The sequence below is a fragment of the Palaemon carinicauda genome, chromosome 28 (assembly GCF_036898095.1).
Source record: "Palaemon carinicauda isolate YSFRI2023 chromosome 28, ASM3689809v2, whole genome shotgun sequence".
NCBI classification, from domain to species: Eukaryota; Metazoa; Arthropoda; class Malacostraca; order Decapoda; family Palaemonidae; genus Palaemon; species Palaemon carinicauda.
In genome coordinates, this window is record NC_090752.1 from 36102603 (window position 1) to 36116159 (window position 13557).

Sequence of the window (13557 nt, forward strand, 5' to 3'; positions counted from 1 at the left end):
TTACTCGTCTGATCCAAGAGGAGATCGAGTTCTTCATGATTCTCCTCTTGGTCTTCCCCATGCTGACGAACAGCTTGATGATCTGGGGTTCAGTTCTTCTCATCCTTATGAGATATTACCTCATCGTCCTTACAGGGCATAGTAACAGTCGATCAGTATCGTCTGTTACCGATCGGAGACTCCCAATCCGAAAGACCCCAAATCCAAGATTCGCTAAGGATGGATTTTAGGTCTGCAATCAACTCAGGGGTAAAACTGAGTGTGACTTGGCACCCATCCCCCTGAATGGGCTGATGTCAAATGGAAGACCTTGTAGCTCACTGACTCTTCCTGCAGAAGTCAGAGCCAAAAGAAAACTGTCTTTAAGGTTAAGTTTTTATCCAAGGCTTGATGTAGAGGCTCATAAGGGGATCCTTTCCGTGAACGTAAGACTCTGACAACGTTCCAAGGAGGTGGTCTCACTTTTGACTGAGGGTAGGAACGCTCGAAGTTCCGTAATAGGAGTGACAATTCCGTCAAGGAGGAAATGTTAACTCAATTAAGTTCGAACACAATGTTCAAGGCTGAACGAAAGCCTTTCCCCACCAACACTGAGCGAGTCCCCCCCTCCCCCCAGTGCCCCCCCGGAACAGTAAAACTCCATTGCTGCTGGAATACCGGCACTGAGTGGAGAGATACCCCGTCCATAACCTCCATCACAAAAGACGGACCACTTCGCCTGATACACCACAGACGACAACTCACGGAGGTATCTTGCCTTGTGCCTAGCAAATGGCTTCAAAAAGCCTCTCTTGTGAGTAGCTGCTGGATAGCCTCCAGGTGTGAAGACATAGCGATGCTATCGCTTGGTGGAAAATCTTCACGTGGTTGTCTGAGTAACTCGGGAAGTGGAGGGAGCTCTCTTGGTGCCTCTATGAGCACATGTAGAAGGTCCGGAACCATTCTGCATGCTGCCACAGCAGAGCTAAGAGGGTCAATGCTAGATCTGCAATGCCCTTACCCTGTTCAATAACCTCCTTACTAGGCAGGAGAAAGGGAACGCATAGACATCTATTTTGCCCCACAGGTGTTGAAAAGCGTCATGCAAGAACACTTGTGGTACCGGTGAGGAGTACTGTACACCGACATTTCCAGTTTAGGGACGTAGTGGACAGGTCGAATGCCCATTCGGAGCCAACTAACCGACTACTCCAGCTCAGATTGTTCGCCAGGACGTTCTTCTTGCGCGGGATGAAGAGTGTTGTTAAAGCTACCAAATTCCCTTCCGTCCACCTGAGGATTTTCACAGCTAGCAGGCATAGGTGCTGTGACAAGGTCTCTCCTTGTTTGTTTAAGTGGGACACTATTATAGTGTTGATGCTCATCAGTGCTACATAATGCCCTAAAAGGAGTTAATGGAAGTACTTGAGGGTCAGGCAGGCTGTCCTCATTTCCCGAGGTTATGTGGCACTGCCTTTCAGATTCGGACCTAAGTCCAAATGCCGTCAGGTGTAAAAGATGACCGCCCCCTTCTTTTTAATGCGTCTATAAAGACCAACAAATCCAGGGGAGGAGAGATATCTACTACTCTGAGGAGATTGGAGTCTAGCACCCACCAACTCACGTCTCTCTTCTATTCGGGTCCCACTGGTACTAGGGTATTCAAGGACAGTATGTGGCGCCACCTGTGGGGCATTAACTTCTCGAGGAATTTAGATGCCCAAGCCGTTTTGCCACTGGTGCCAGCAGTTTGCCTATCGGGAGAAAGCTCTGCTGGTACTTCATCCACTGACAAAAAGGCCTTACTTAGTATGGCCTTGACCAAAGGTGGGGCAGTCTGAGGATGGTCGGTCAGTGAAGGGGTGGCTACCTGCCATCCCTCTTCGCAAGGGCGAGCGTTGGCAAGGAGAGGGTTAGTAACGTGCACCTCTTCCAGTTTGCCCATGATTATGAAGCAAAACTGGTAGAGCGCGCTCCTTTCAGTTTGCCCAACCGCAAGATGAGAACTGGAATTGCGCACTGGTTTGTGCACTTTCCCAGTTCTCATGGGCAAAAGATCTACTCCTGCATACTTTTCTCAGCTCGCCCAGGTACCGTGACCTAGGACTCGCCTTTATACCGGACCATGCTTCTTGTGTTTGCGGTTCATGATTTAAAGACTCGGCCAAGAGAGCATTCAGTGTGGCAGAAGTGAAGTGCCTCTCTTACTCAGGCAAACGAACTTCTCCGCCCACTTTACTCTGTGAATTTGCGTGCAACACCTTACAAAATTTCCTAGCAAAACTAGTGTGTTAACGCCCGAGTAAGATGGACCAGGGTATTTTTCAACAAACTGTCTGCCGCAGCAGCCTGGTGAGTAACGTTATGCGCTCCTCCAGGAGGAGGCATTCGTTCATAACAGGCTATTACGACTGCTGGAGACAGGTTGTACCAGCACCTGTGAGGAAAAATTCCTCACCATCATCGATGGGAAGGCTACTGGGCTACCTGGTCAACCAATACCCAGAAGGATGTCAACAATACCTCAGGATTGTCTCTATTGCCCCCCCCCCCCCCCACCAAAGGTTTGCAAGTTCCATCGAGTGGAACAAGCGACCTAGACCTTCCAGCACAAAGTCAATCCTCCTCGGTTCCCCGCGAGGGGTCTAGAGATTGCGTAGCAAGTAACATCTCAAGTTGATGTCAAGAAGTGCAACAGTTTGCCCACACTTAATATGAAAGGGGGGGATTAACTCCAACTGCCACCAACACAATGGGAGTTGACAGAGTAAGTACGATAAAATCGGTAAACCAGGGTAGCCAGTACTCCTTAGAAGAAGAAGTTATTACAGCGAATCTCCTGGTGATCGCTTGCAGGCAAGAGACCGTTCGGTAACGACCGATCGCACACAACTACTTCCGAAGGTAAGATTGAGATGTATCTCCAATCTATTGTTGGACAGGTAATATATGCATAAGTCCATCTACGGACCCGTAACACACACAAGGAGGCGGACGAACATATGGACGTAGACCGAATTATCAGCAGTGTTCGGAACTCGGTTGGAGAACGTGGATAAACGTTCGTAACTGACACCTCCTCTTTCCTATGAACGATGAAAACGTTTGTATTTCTTCGTCTCCGATCGGCAAAACTGGAATAAGTTTTGAATTTTCCCATTCAGGAAACTGATTCACTGATGTGAAGTTTCTGGTTTCAGTGTTATTATTTGTAAATTGAGACCTCCGATCAGAAGTTAGGAAGGACTGCCTGGGATGAAGGGAGACCGCATATCCAGTATGTCTGGTTATGGGAAGGAAAAAGAGTATTGCATAACCTGGTTCCCCGTAAGAAATACAGCCATCAACACTAACGATTTATTAAAACAGAGTTCCAATTGTAAGATGGTCTATAGTTCTCGCGGCAGCAAGATTGCTTGCCCGCACATGCGCATTTCTGTCTGCGGCCACGCATGTGTAACCTCTTTGCCTCCGGGTAAACGTTTGACGAAGAGTTTTGCGACCCGCTTGAGAGAATAATGTATGTGCAAGGAAAACGTAACATTATTGCCAAAGAAATTTGATCGTAGACTAGCTATAGTATTCTTAATGTGTAAAATAACATACGATTATAAGTCTGTTGTTTGCCTGGCTGCTAGTAACGAGACGTGGACAAAATTGCCTAGTTGCCTTATGGGCAGGGTTTCTTAACGTTCGTAAACATAATGGAAAGCCGACAACAATTGTCTGGCCACCCTGTGTACGGAGCTTGCTGTAGTTCGTAAACGTGAGCAGAACTAACAATCTTGGGACTACAGGCTGAAGATTATAACCATGTATACAAGGGTATAATCGTAAGCTTTCCATTTCGTCGGGCAACAAAGCCCAAGAAAATAACCCAGAAGGATTATATTTCACGAAACTTGGTGTCTAACGAGAACTCATTGTGTTCAGGGTCACACTGACGCATGCGGCAGACTCAAGCCATCTGCAGTAAACCGTATTGCAGTACTGTATTAACCCTGAGGTTTTGTCTTGGTGAGAGCGCATGTGCCAAAAGAGTTCGTTTCAGCCTTTTTATAGAATTTTACCTAACGTCTGTAGTTATGGCAAAACTTTTCAAGGGCGAGAGATACCCAAGCAAAAACGAAGTCTTGCATGAAGGGTTTATTGTCCCAGAAAGCTTTCGTACAGGGTTGCCAGTGAATGCTGGCGAGCGTTTGAAAACGTTGGCGAGTGCTCGCGAATGCTTGCGGGAATCAGGGAACGCCATCTAATACTAGCAAAGGCTGGCGAGCGCCCACAAAACGCTGGCAATAGCCCATGAACGCCAGCGAGAGTCCGTGAACAAGAATATAGAAAGCACCAGCAATCTCCTTTCCAGCTAGAATCAGTAGCGTATGCTACTCTAGCTTTGGCAAGGAGGGTTCATAAACTCGCAACAGGTACTAAGGCGAGGATTTCGCAAAACCTCGCCTCTGGCAAACCGTCTCGCGCGAAGCAAGGGCCTCGCACGAGTCGAAGGTCTTGCGCAAGGCTGAGTAGCCTTATGTCATTTGAAAGGAACGAAAAAAGGCTGTGCTGGACTTGATCAGCTGTTTCTTCCTCATTAGAGTTAGAAATTATGAGGCGCAGGTCCAAAAGAGCTCTGCCTCACTTATTGTGCCCAAAAGCCCGATGTGGCAATAACCCCAAAGAGTTAAGGCCTACAAGACTCATCGATGGGGAAGGAGGCGGCCGCAAGCGGCTGGCAGTCTTCACCATCTGCGGCAAATATCCAGAGGAAAATGCAACGAGACTCATTTCATAACCTCAGGGTACAACTCAGGAGGAAATCTCTCTTCTCGCAAGCTAGAGGAGAGATCAACGCCTCTTCCGATGGCGCATCGCCTTGCGTACGAGGAAGCTGCCACTCAGAAGGGAGTGTTGGAGAAGATCTTTCCTCTCACAAGAGAGGAATGATCAAATCCTCCTTCATACGGTGCATCACCTCGCGTACGAGGGAGCCTCCGCTCAGAAGGGAGTGTTGGAGAAGATCTCTCCTCTCGCAAGAGAGGATCGATCAACTCCTCCTTCCTACAGCGCATCGCCTCGCGTACGAGGGAGCTGCCACTCAGAAGGGAGTGTTGGAGAAGATCTCTCCTCTCGCAAGAGAGGATTGATCAACTCCTCCTTCCTACAGCGTATCGCCTCGCGTACGAGGGAGCTGCCACTCAGAAGGGAGTGTTGGAGAAGATCTCTCCTCTCGCAAGAGAGGATCGATCAACTCCTCCTTCCTACAGCGCATCGCCTCGCGTACGAGGGAGCTGCCACTCAGAAGGGAGTGTTGGAGAAGATCTCCTCCTCTCGCAAGAGAGGAATGATCAAATCCTCCTTCATACGGTGCATCACCTCGCGTACGAGGGAGCCTCCGCTCAGAAGAGAGTGTTGGAGAAGATCTCTCCTCTCGCAAGAGAGGATCGATCAACTCCTCCTTCCTACAGCGCATCGCCTCGCGTACGAGGGAGCTGCCACTCAGAAGGGAGTGTTGGAGAAGATCTCTCCTCTCGCAAAAGAGGATTGATCAACTCCTCCTTCCTTCGGTGCATCGCCTCGCGTAAGAGGGAGCTGCCACTCAGAAGGAAGTGTTGGAGAAGATCTCTCCTCTCGCAAGAGGATTGATCATCTTCTCCTTCCTATGGTGCATCGCCTCGCGGACAAGGGAGCTGCCGTTCAGAAGGGATTGTTGGAGAAGATCCCCCCCCCCTCTCGCAAAAGAGGATGATCAACTCCTCCTCCTATGGTGTATCACCTCGCGGACGAGGGAGCTGCCGTTCAGAAGCCCATTGGGGAAGATCTCTCCTCTCGTAAAAGAGAGCATCGATCAACTCCTCCTTCCTATGGTGCATCGCCTCACGGACGAGGGAGGTGCCGCTCGGAAGGGTGTTGCATCGTCTTTCCTCGGAAGGTCAGATTTGCGCAACACTTGATGCGAACCTTCCGGTCATACAGGTTGCATCTCCTCCCTTCCGGCGAACCCGGCTAAAGGAACAGCAACCCGCACAACCTCCGGAACGAAGCCGAAACTCGTTCCCGAGACCTGCGGTCCCGGGACAAGTCAGTCCGAGGAGTTCCTGTCAGCCACTATACGTCTTTACTCTACCGAGCCGAAATAAAAAGTGACGGTTAGTCGCTAGTGCTGGTGTGAGCAGGAGGGTTAACCTACCCCGTTACCCCCCTCCGCTAACTAGCGGTGGGTGGTTACACCCTGACAAAAAATTTATCGGCTGGTTTCAGCTCTCACCGAAATAATACTCCTAAGTAAAGAGCGGAAGGTTTGTGTTTTTGCACCAGAACAAATAGTTTTTTTGGAATTTTTATATAATTTTCACTAAAAACAGTAATGGTAAAGCACTGTGATTTTATATGTAAAAAAAAAAAAAACTATATTCATTGGAGTGACTACATTATTCTGCAATAATTCCCTGATAAATAGCCGTCAAATGATATAAAACTACTCGTCAGTATTAAGGGACTTTTTGTTATACAGAAATGTAATGAAAATATCTATTGGTTTCTTTTGATACAAGAAGTATTCTATTATGTATAATTTGTGAGGTATACAATAACAAAAAAACTGATGACAAAAAAAAGAGAGAGAGAGAGAGAGAGAGAGAGAGAGAGAGAGAGAGAGAGAGAGAGAGAGAGAGAGAGATTATAAATTCAGTTCATTAGACATAAAGTTTGTTTGTTCTTCTGTTTGCGCCATGAAAGAACACGACATACTTCGTAGAATGTCAATAGATAGAAATAATGACAGTACGTTAACTTTTACTCGTGAAAACCATGAACAAAACTAATATGAAATATATAAGACATGAAGTTGATGATATTTTGTACAAATGATAGTTAAGAAAAAATGAATAAAATAAGAAAAAGACAAATCTCGTCCTGCAGACAACAACTTGCATTATTGATAAAATGTTTTGGTGATATAGTGGGTAGGAGTTGTAGGAATCACAAGCAGAGTACTGTACCAATGATGTTTAAAGAGCTATGTAGTACTTTCTGTGTGATTTGAACAGGTATGCCAACATAGAAATACACTAAAAATAGATCTTACATGATCATGAATACCGATTACAGTAAAATCAAGTTTTCATTGGTGGTAGGGTGAGGTGAGAGGATCACTATGTCTCCAGGGAAGGTTTGAGTAATGCCTTAGGGTAGAGAATGTCACAATTGGTTAGTCATGTGATTCTATTATGGGTAAAAAAAAAAAAAAAAAATAAAAGCTCTTACACAATCAGAAATAAAGACTAAAATTCCAGACTTGTTTATTGAGTAGGTAAAGAAAGGAGGGGCTAATATCAGGGAGAAGATTTTTTGGTGAAATTTCCCGAGTATGAAGTTTGTTGTGTGATATACAATCATGTGCTATACTGTTTTGTAGTATATACGAGTAATTTAAACCTCCATGTGGTTTATATTTAAAAATGACATATCCGGACGTCATCATCTCTACCACCAAGCATGTTTTTGATGCATAATAACTTCATCATACCAAAGGGGTTAACATTTAGGGTACTCAAAATGTCTTTGTATTAGATAAACTAGATCATTGGGGACAGCGACTCTCCAACACATACAGAAACTCCAGTGTAATGGACAGGTCCACCAACTCAAAATATATCTACACTGCTTTGCACTTTGGATAACTTATAGGACTACAAGCAATAATAAATGACATGACTACTAGTGTTAAAACTTGTAAGATGGGAAGAGCAAGAAAAAACAAAAATACATGTCACAACAAAGTTAAAACTGATTTCCTGTTTGATGGCAGTCTTCTTATTTAAGTCTACGATTACCAGCCACTAGCCAAGGAACTAGGCACAGTGTGAAAATAAAGAAGGATGAAGATTTAATATCTATTATTTTTTATTTTGATGAGGTTGTGAAGGTGTCACTCCTGAGTTAATAGCTACGATTATGATTCAAAGGTAAGATTTATCAAAATATAATCAATTCTAGTTTTGATTTCCTTGTCTAATTCTGTTTTAAATTGAAAAATCTTGAAGGACTAGCAACAAGGCAATTTTGAAAAATGTCCCTATACTTACATGTTTCTCAAGCTTTCTTCTTTTCACAGCTTCCTCTGATTCATCATCATCATCACCACAGAATTCATCTTCAAGCTCACCTGCTTTTCTTTTAGCATACTGTAAAATTAATAAGAAAAATATAAGTAAAAGAAAAATTCAACTCAACAATTTGTAGAATTCTAATTTCAGATTTCATTAATGATTAAAAAATATATACTATAAACACAAATACTGCTAAAAGGCTATTGAGAGACCTTTAATATTAAGTAGTCCTATCACTGAACTATGCAATATTCTTGTAAAAATGATTTTATTTAGCGATTTAAATCAAGGAGTTCAAAATTTACAGTGAATTAATATACTCTTGTAGCCTAATGTTTATTAAAAGATATTTCTGTGTTCTTTTGCAATCCCTAATGATTAAATACAAACAGATTCAAGCTGGTAATAATTGTACACTTTAAATACCTCATGAAATATGTGGAAAGGATTTCAAGAAATTACTGTAAAAATATCTAAATTTACTCAATGTTACCTTACCAACTGCTTAATAAATCAAATGATTCAACAACACTGTAACCATGCAATATCAATTCTAAAAAGTTTGCCATACCTCAATTACACTATCAGGAAAGTTGGCTAACTTTGCTACATGTATACCAAAGCTTCGATCACAGGGGCCTGGACGAACCTGGAAATAAGACATAATTAAATCACAAAATTTCTTGAGTTTATACAGTATAAACAGAAACACAAATGGAAAAAGTCTCAATCCAAGAAAATAAAATACTACCCAACTACTCGTTTCAGATACCACACTCTTTTACACCATCATTTTTTATTTTACAATTGCTTAGAAATTAGTTTTCTTCTCTGTCCTATGCTCCTGCCTGTATTCTCATCAGGTTCGGGTATAAATTTATCCTTTCTATTTATAACTTCTCGGGTGTTCCTACAGGTAACCATCCTACAATTGTTACACAAAATCATTTTTCAATCAACAGCTCCTCATCCCTACACATCACATTGTAAAAAGCCTAAATGTTTCAGATTCAAATTTATTTTTTAAGCCACTAGACACATCACTCTGTAATTTCCTCATTCATAAAACTGTACTCTGACCATTCTACATTCAGAGCTTTTCAACACAATTTATACTCTCATTGTCGGTGGATAAGTTTCAGCTGAATACATAGTAAAGGCATTGAGTACCATTCGCAAGTCTTTGGTCTCCATCATAACCCTTCTAATTTTTTTTTTTATTCTTTACAGGATGTCCTTTACCTATAACATATTGTTACACAGGTCAGGCTACTTCATTATAAACATCAAAATCTGAATATGATCTTTAAAGTTTTCAGGCAATAAAATTAAATATCTTCATGGGATTTGTTACCTAAAACTTGGTAGCTCAGTACATCAAGTAAACTTACTGACAAGAAAAGTTCTGATATAGCAGTTGCAACTTAATTTCCCTTAAAGCCTACAGGAGCAGGGAACACGTATCTACACTATGGCTTCATATTATTCGTGTGAAAATTTTATCTATTGGTTATAAGTATATTTAGGTAAATAATTTTGAAGGGTTCAATGAACTATTGCATCTTTTTTTTTTTTTTTTTTTTTTTAGGGGGGCATGTATTTCATATCCTACGGTTGACCAAACTGTAAACAGTTCTCCTGTAAAACATTATTAGGTAGAGTAAACGAACTTGCTTCATTATATGATTCTGCAGAAAATTGTATACTGTCTACAGTTCTTGGGAAGTATGAAAATTTAGGTCTTATTATTCAATTGTTTATTATTTGACATCATATGAGTATTATACACATATATTTGGATGCATAGTACAAATATATGAAAGCTTCTGCATACAAAATTTTCATGCTGTGAAACGAGATGAGAAGATTTTTCCGATTAATACTGCGAAAAATGTTTCATGCTACGAAACGAGGTACAGTGCGAGATTTGCCCGACCACTGAGATTAATTTTAAAATTTGTGCACCGCCAGCCGTAAATTTGCCACGACCCTCCCTCGCGCCCATTGGTTATTTCTCTACTCTGATGCTAGTAACCACTATACGATCCTGCTCTCCTATTGGTCGGCATCCATCCCATCATCCATTTACGTATGGGCGTCCCTCGCTCATTTTGTTTCGGCTATTGTTGCCATTCAATTCGTGTTTGTCATTTTGCTATCGTGCTTTTAGTTTTGAACTACAGTATATCGTGTTACGTTATTCAACTCGTACGTTATCCACCATGGGTCACAAGAAACGTGCTGAAGTGCAAGGAAGAAGAAGAGGATGCTTTCTATGGAGACGAAGCTTGAGATAATCAAGAAGTACGAGGCTGGCATGCAGTTAAGTATGATCACTAAGGAATATGGTCAAAATCCGTCTATGATAGAAACCATCCTTAAACAGAAGGAAGCCATTAAAGCAGCAACATCTTCTAAGGGCGGCGTGACTGTTTTCTTCAGCAAGAGGAACCACGTCCATGATGAGATGGAGAGACTGCTGCTTTCTGGATTGAAATAGCATGAGCCACGATCACCAAGACGATAATCTGCCAGAAGGCCAGCGCCAATTTCACTGATCACGTACTTCCTCAGGCTGAAGACGACGCAGGAGAAGGGACATCGAAGCAAGCACCCCCGAGTTTAAGGCTTCTCAGGGGTAATTTGAAAAATTTAAGAGACGGTCTGGCATCTATTCAGTGGTGCGGCATAGGGAAGCTGCCAGCTCGGACACAAAAGCGGCCCAATCCTTGTTAAGACCTTCAACGAGTTGGCTCTCCAGGAAGGCTACAGTTCCCAGCAAGTCTTCAACTGTGACGAAACTGGGCTTTTTTTGAAAGAAAACGCCTCTTCGGACGTACATCATGGCGTAAGAAAAGAAGCTAACCGGGCATAAGCCTATGAAGGACAAGCTAACCCTTGCATTCTGTGCAAACGCCTGTGAGAATTGTAAGGTGAAACTCCTCCTGGTGTATCACTTCGAGACTCCTAAAGCCTTCAAGGCCAACAAGGTGATTAAGGAGAAGTTTCCGGTGTTGTGGAGGACTAATGCAAAAGCCTGGCTAACAAGAACTTTGTTCACCGAGTGGGTAAACCTTTGTTTCGGCCAGACAGTGAAAAAATATTTGGAAGAGAAGCGCCTCCCTCTGAAATGCCTGCTGGTGCTAGACAATGCCCCTGCTCACCCTCCTGGCCTCAAAGAATATAACAAAGAGGATTTTTCATTCATCAAGGTTCTCTAACTTTCGCCTAACATTACCCCTCTCCTCCAGCCCATGGACCAGCATGTGATTTCAAACTTTAAGAATTTCTATATGAAATAGCTCTTCAAGAGATGTTTCGAAATCAGTGATAGCACAAACCTTACCCTGCGTGAATTTTGGAAGGAGCATTTCAATGATGTGATATACCACAGACGCATCGATAAAACTTGGCAGTAAGTTTCGAGGCGCATCTTCAACTCTTCGTGGCAGAAGCTGTGGCCTAATATTGTCTCAGCACAAGATTTCGAAGGCTTCCACGTAGGCCAAGCTGAAGCCGATGCCGAAAAAGTTGATGATCCTGAACCTGTTGCTCAATCTGAGGTTGCCGAGATTGTTAAACTCACGAAGTCGATGAGGACGACATTAATGAGCTTCTCGAGGAGCACCAAGAGGAACTTACGGCGGACGACCTTATGGAGCTGGACGCCATACAATTGAACATTGTTCAGGAACAGTTTTCTAGCGGCGAGGAGGAGGAGGATGACCCATTCACAACGGCAGAAATTAAGGAGGGTCTAGCTGCCTACTATAAAATGGTGGCTCTTCTAGAAGAGACACTCAGAAAAGGTATACACAGGTTGTCTTCTTGAGCAGGTTAATGATGTTTGCATGAGTCATTTCTGAAACGTTTTAAAAAGCAAGCTTCCTTGGTTAGTTATTTATTAAAGAGGACTTCTATACTACTAAGCCAACAGGGGAAAAAAAAAAAAGTGAAGAAAATCATTAAATTTAGAAAGTGCAAAAAGGGAAAAAATTACAAAATTATACATATATAAAAAACATTTATTGTAAAGTTATGTCAATATTTTCTTCTATTTGTTAATGTTTCATAAAGTAAAGTGTTAATATGTTCTGTCATTCATTAATGTGTTTTGTAAAGTTGAGTGTTTTCCGCCACTTGGTAATCTTTTCCGACGTTTGTCATCCTCCTCTGCCGCCCCGCCACTTCGCTCTTGAACATCGCCTCACTCCAAAGGTAAGGTTCCACATTTTTGTTCCCGTATTTTCCATTAAATATTCCCTTGTTGTACTGACTGTTCTTATTATACATTTAATTTACAGGTTATTAATGGTTAGGTTATTGCTGAATGATCCCAATCGTATTTCATTGTGATTAGTGGAGTTTAGCCTTATTATAAAAATCTAATGTGTTTTTGTAGGGCTTGGAACTAACTAGGCTATTTACATGTAAATGGCGACTTAAAACGCAAAAAAATCACGGTACGAAGGCCACTAAGGAAGCAAGTAATTTGTACTGTGAGGCATTACTGTTTACAGATTAATACTTTAGGCCAGATCAACAAATTTTGAGCGCTCTCCTCCTTCGCAAGGACAGAGCTCAGCAGTTTGCTCCAGATATCTATCAGCTCAGCAGGCTACTACAGAGATCTATTCCTCTCCCATGAATATGAGCATACATGCCCAAGGACAAAATCGGCAAAGTAATCAGGGGCTGATGGCAGACCAGGCTGAGACCAGCTACATTCAACATAAGAGACTGTGAGCTCTGATATTAACTAACGCAGGCAGAGGCAAAAGCAGTAGTTCGTACCCTTCCCTCTGTTGATCCTGGTTGGGGAACTGCTGTGGCCCTGAAACATGCCAACCCAAATTCCTCTAAAGATGTCAACTTCTCTATCTGGGGCAAAGAAGAGGAGGGAGCACCACTTCTCCGTCCAGGCAGGAAGGGTGAGGGAGAGTGATCCAGCACCAACAACTGGCTAACGAAAGTACGCCCCACCATGGGACCGTGTGCCTTTGATTGGCCTGTATATCAGGTTACCCATATTGTTTACACATGCCGCGGGCCAGGTACAGGAGGCTGTCTACCTCTCCTAGGAGAGGCGAGATCACAATGATTCTCCAGACTTCAGGTAGGAAAATTGAGGGAGTGATTAAGCTCCTAAAACACCTGATTGATGGAAAGAGTGCATGGCTCCATGCATCTCTACCTGGCCTGGCTACCTGGGTCACGGCACATGGTTGAGTATCAAGGGGCTTCCGTCCACTTCCCCCAGAAAACAAAAGTGAAGAATACTTGACTAGAGAATAGGCAAGATTCCTTGCTTGTGCTCACCACCTATTGTTAACTACCTTGTTAAGGAATTCAATAGCCATTCTGGCTCCTCAGAAGATATTTCAGTGTTTCAAAGGAAGAAAGTTTTGTATACACGTAGGAACAAAATAAGTGATCGACAGGACATTTTGTCAAAATAACCTTCCCCATACTC

General features: G+C 43.0%; 1 protein-coding gene across 1 annotated transcript in view; it reads right to left on the bottom strand.

Annotated features, from left to right (window-relative positions):
- LOC137621503 (DNA mismatch repair protein Msh2-like) overlaps nt 1-13557 on the bottom strand; it is a 123142-nt gene that overhangs the window by 3326 nt on the left and 106259 nt on the right. Inside the window, exons 19-20 of the mRNA XM_068351855.1 lie at nt 8656-8733; nt 8061-8159 (exon numbers count right to left, since the gene is read on the bottom strand). Of these exons, the coding sequence (XP_068207956.1) occupies nt 8061-8159; nt 8656-8733 (177 nt within the window). The remainder of the gene's footprint in view (nt 1-8060; nt 8160-8655; nt 8734-13557) is intronic.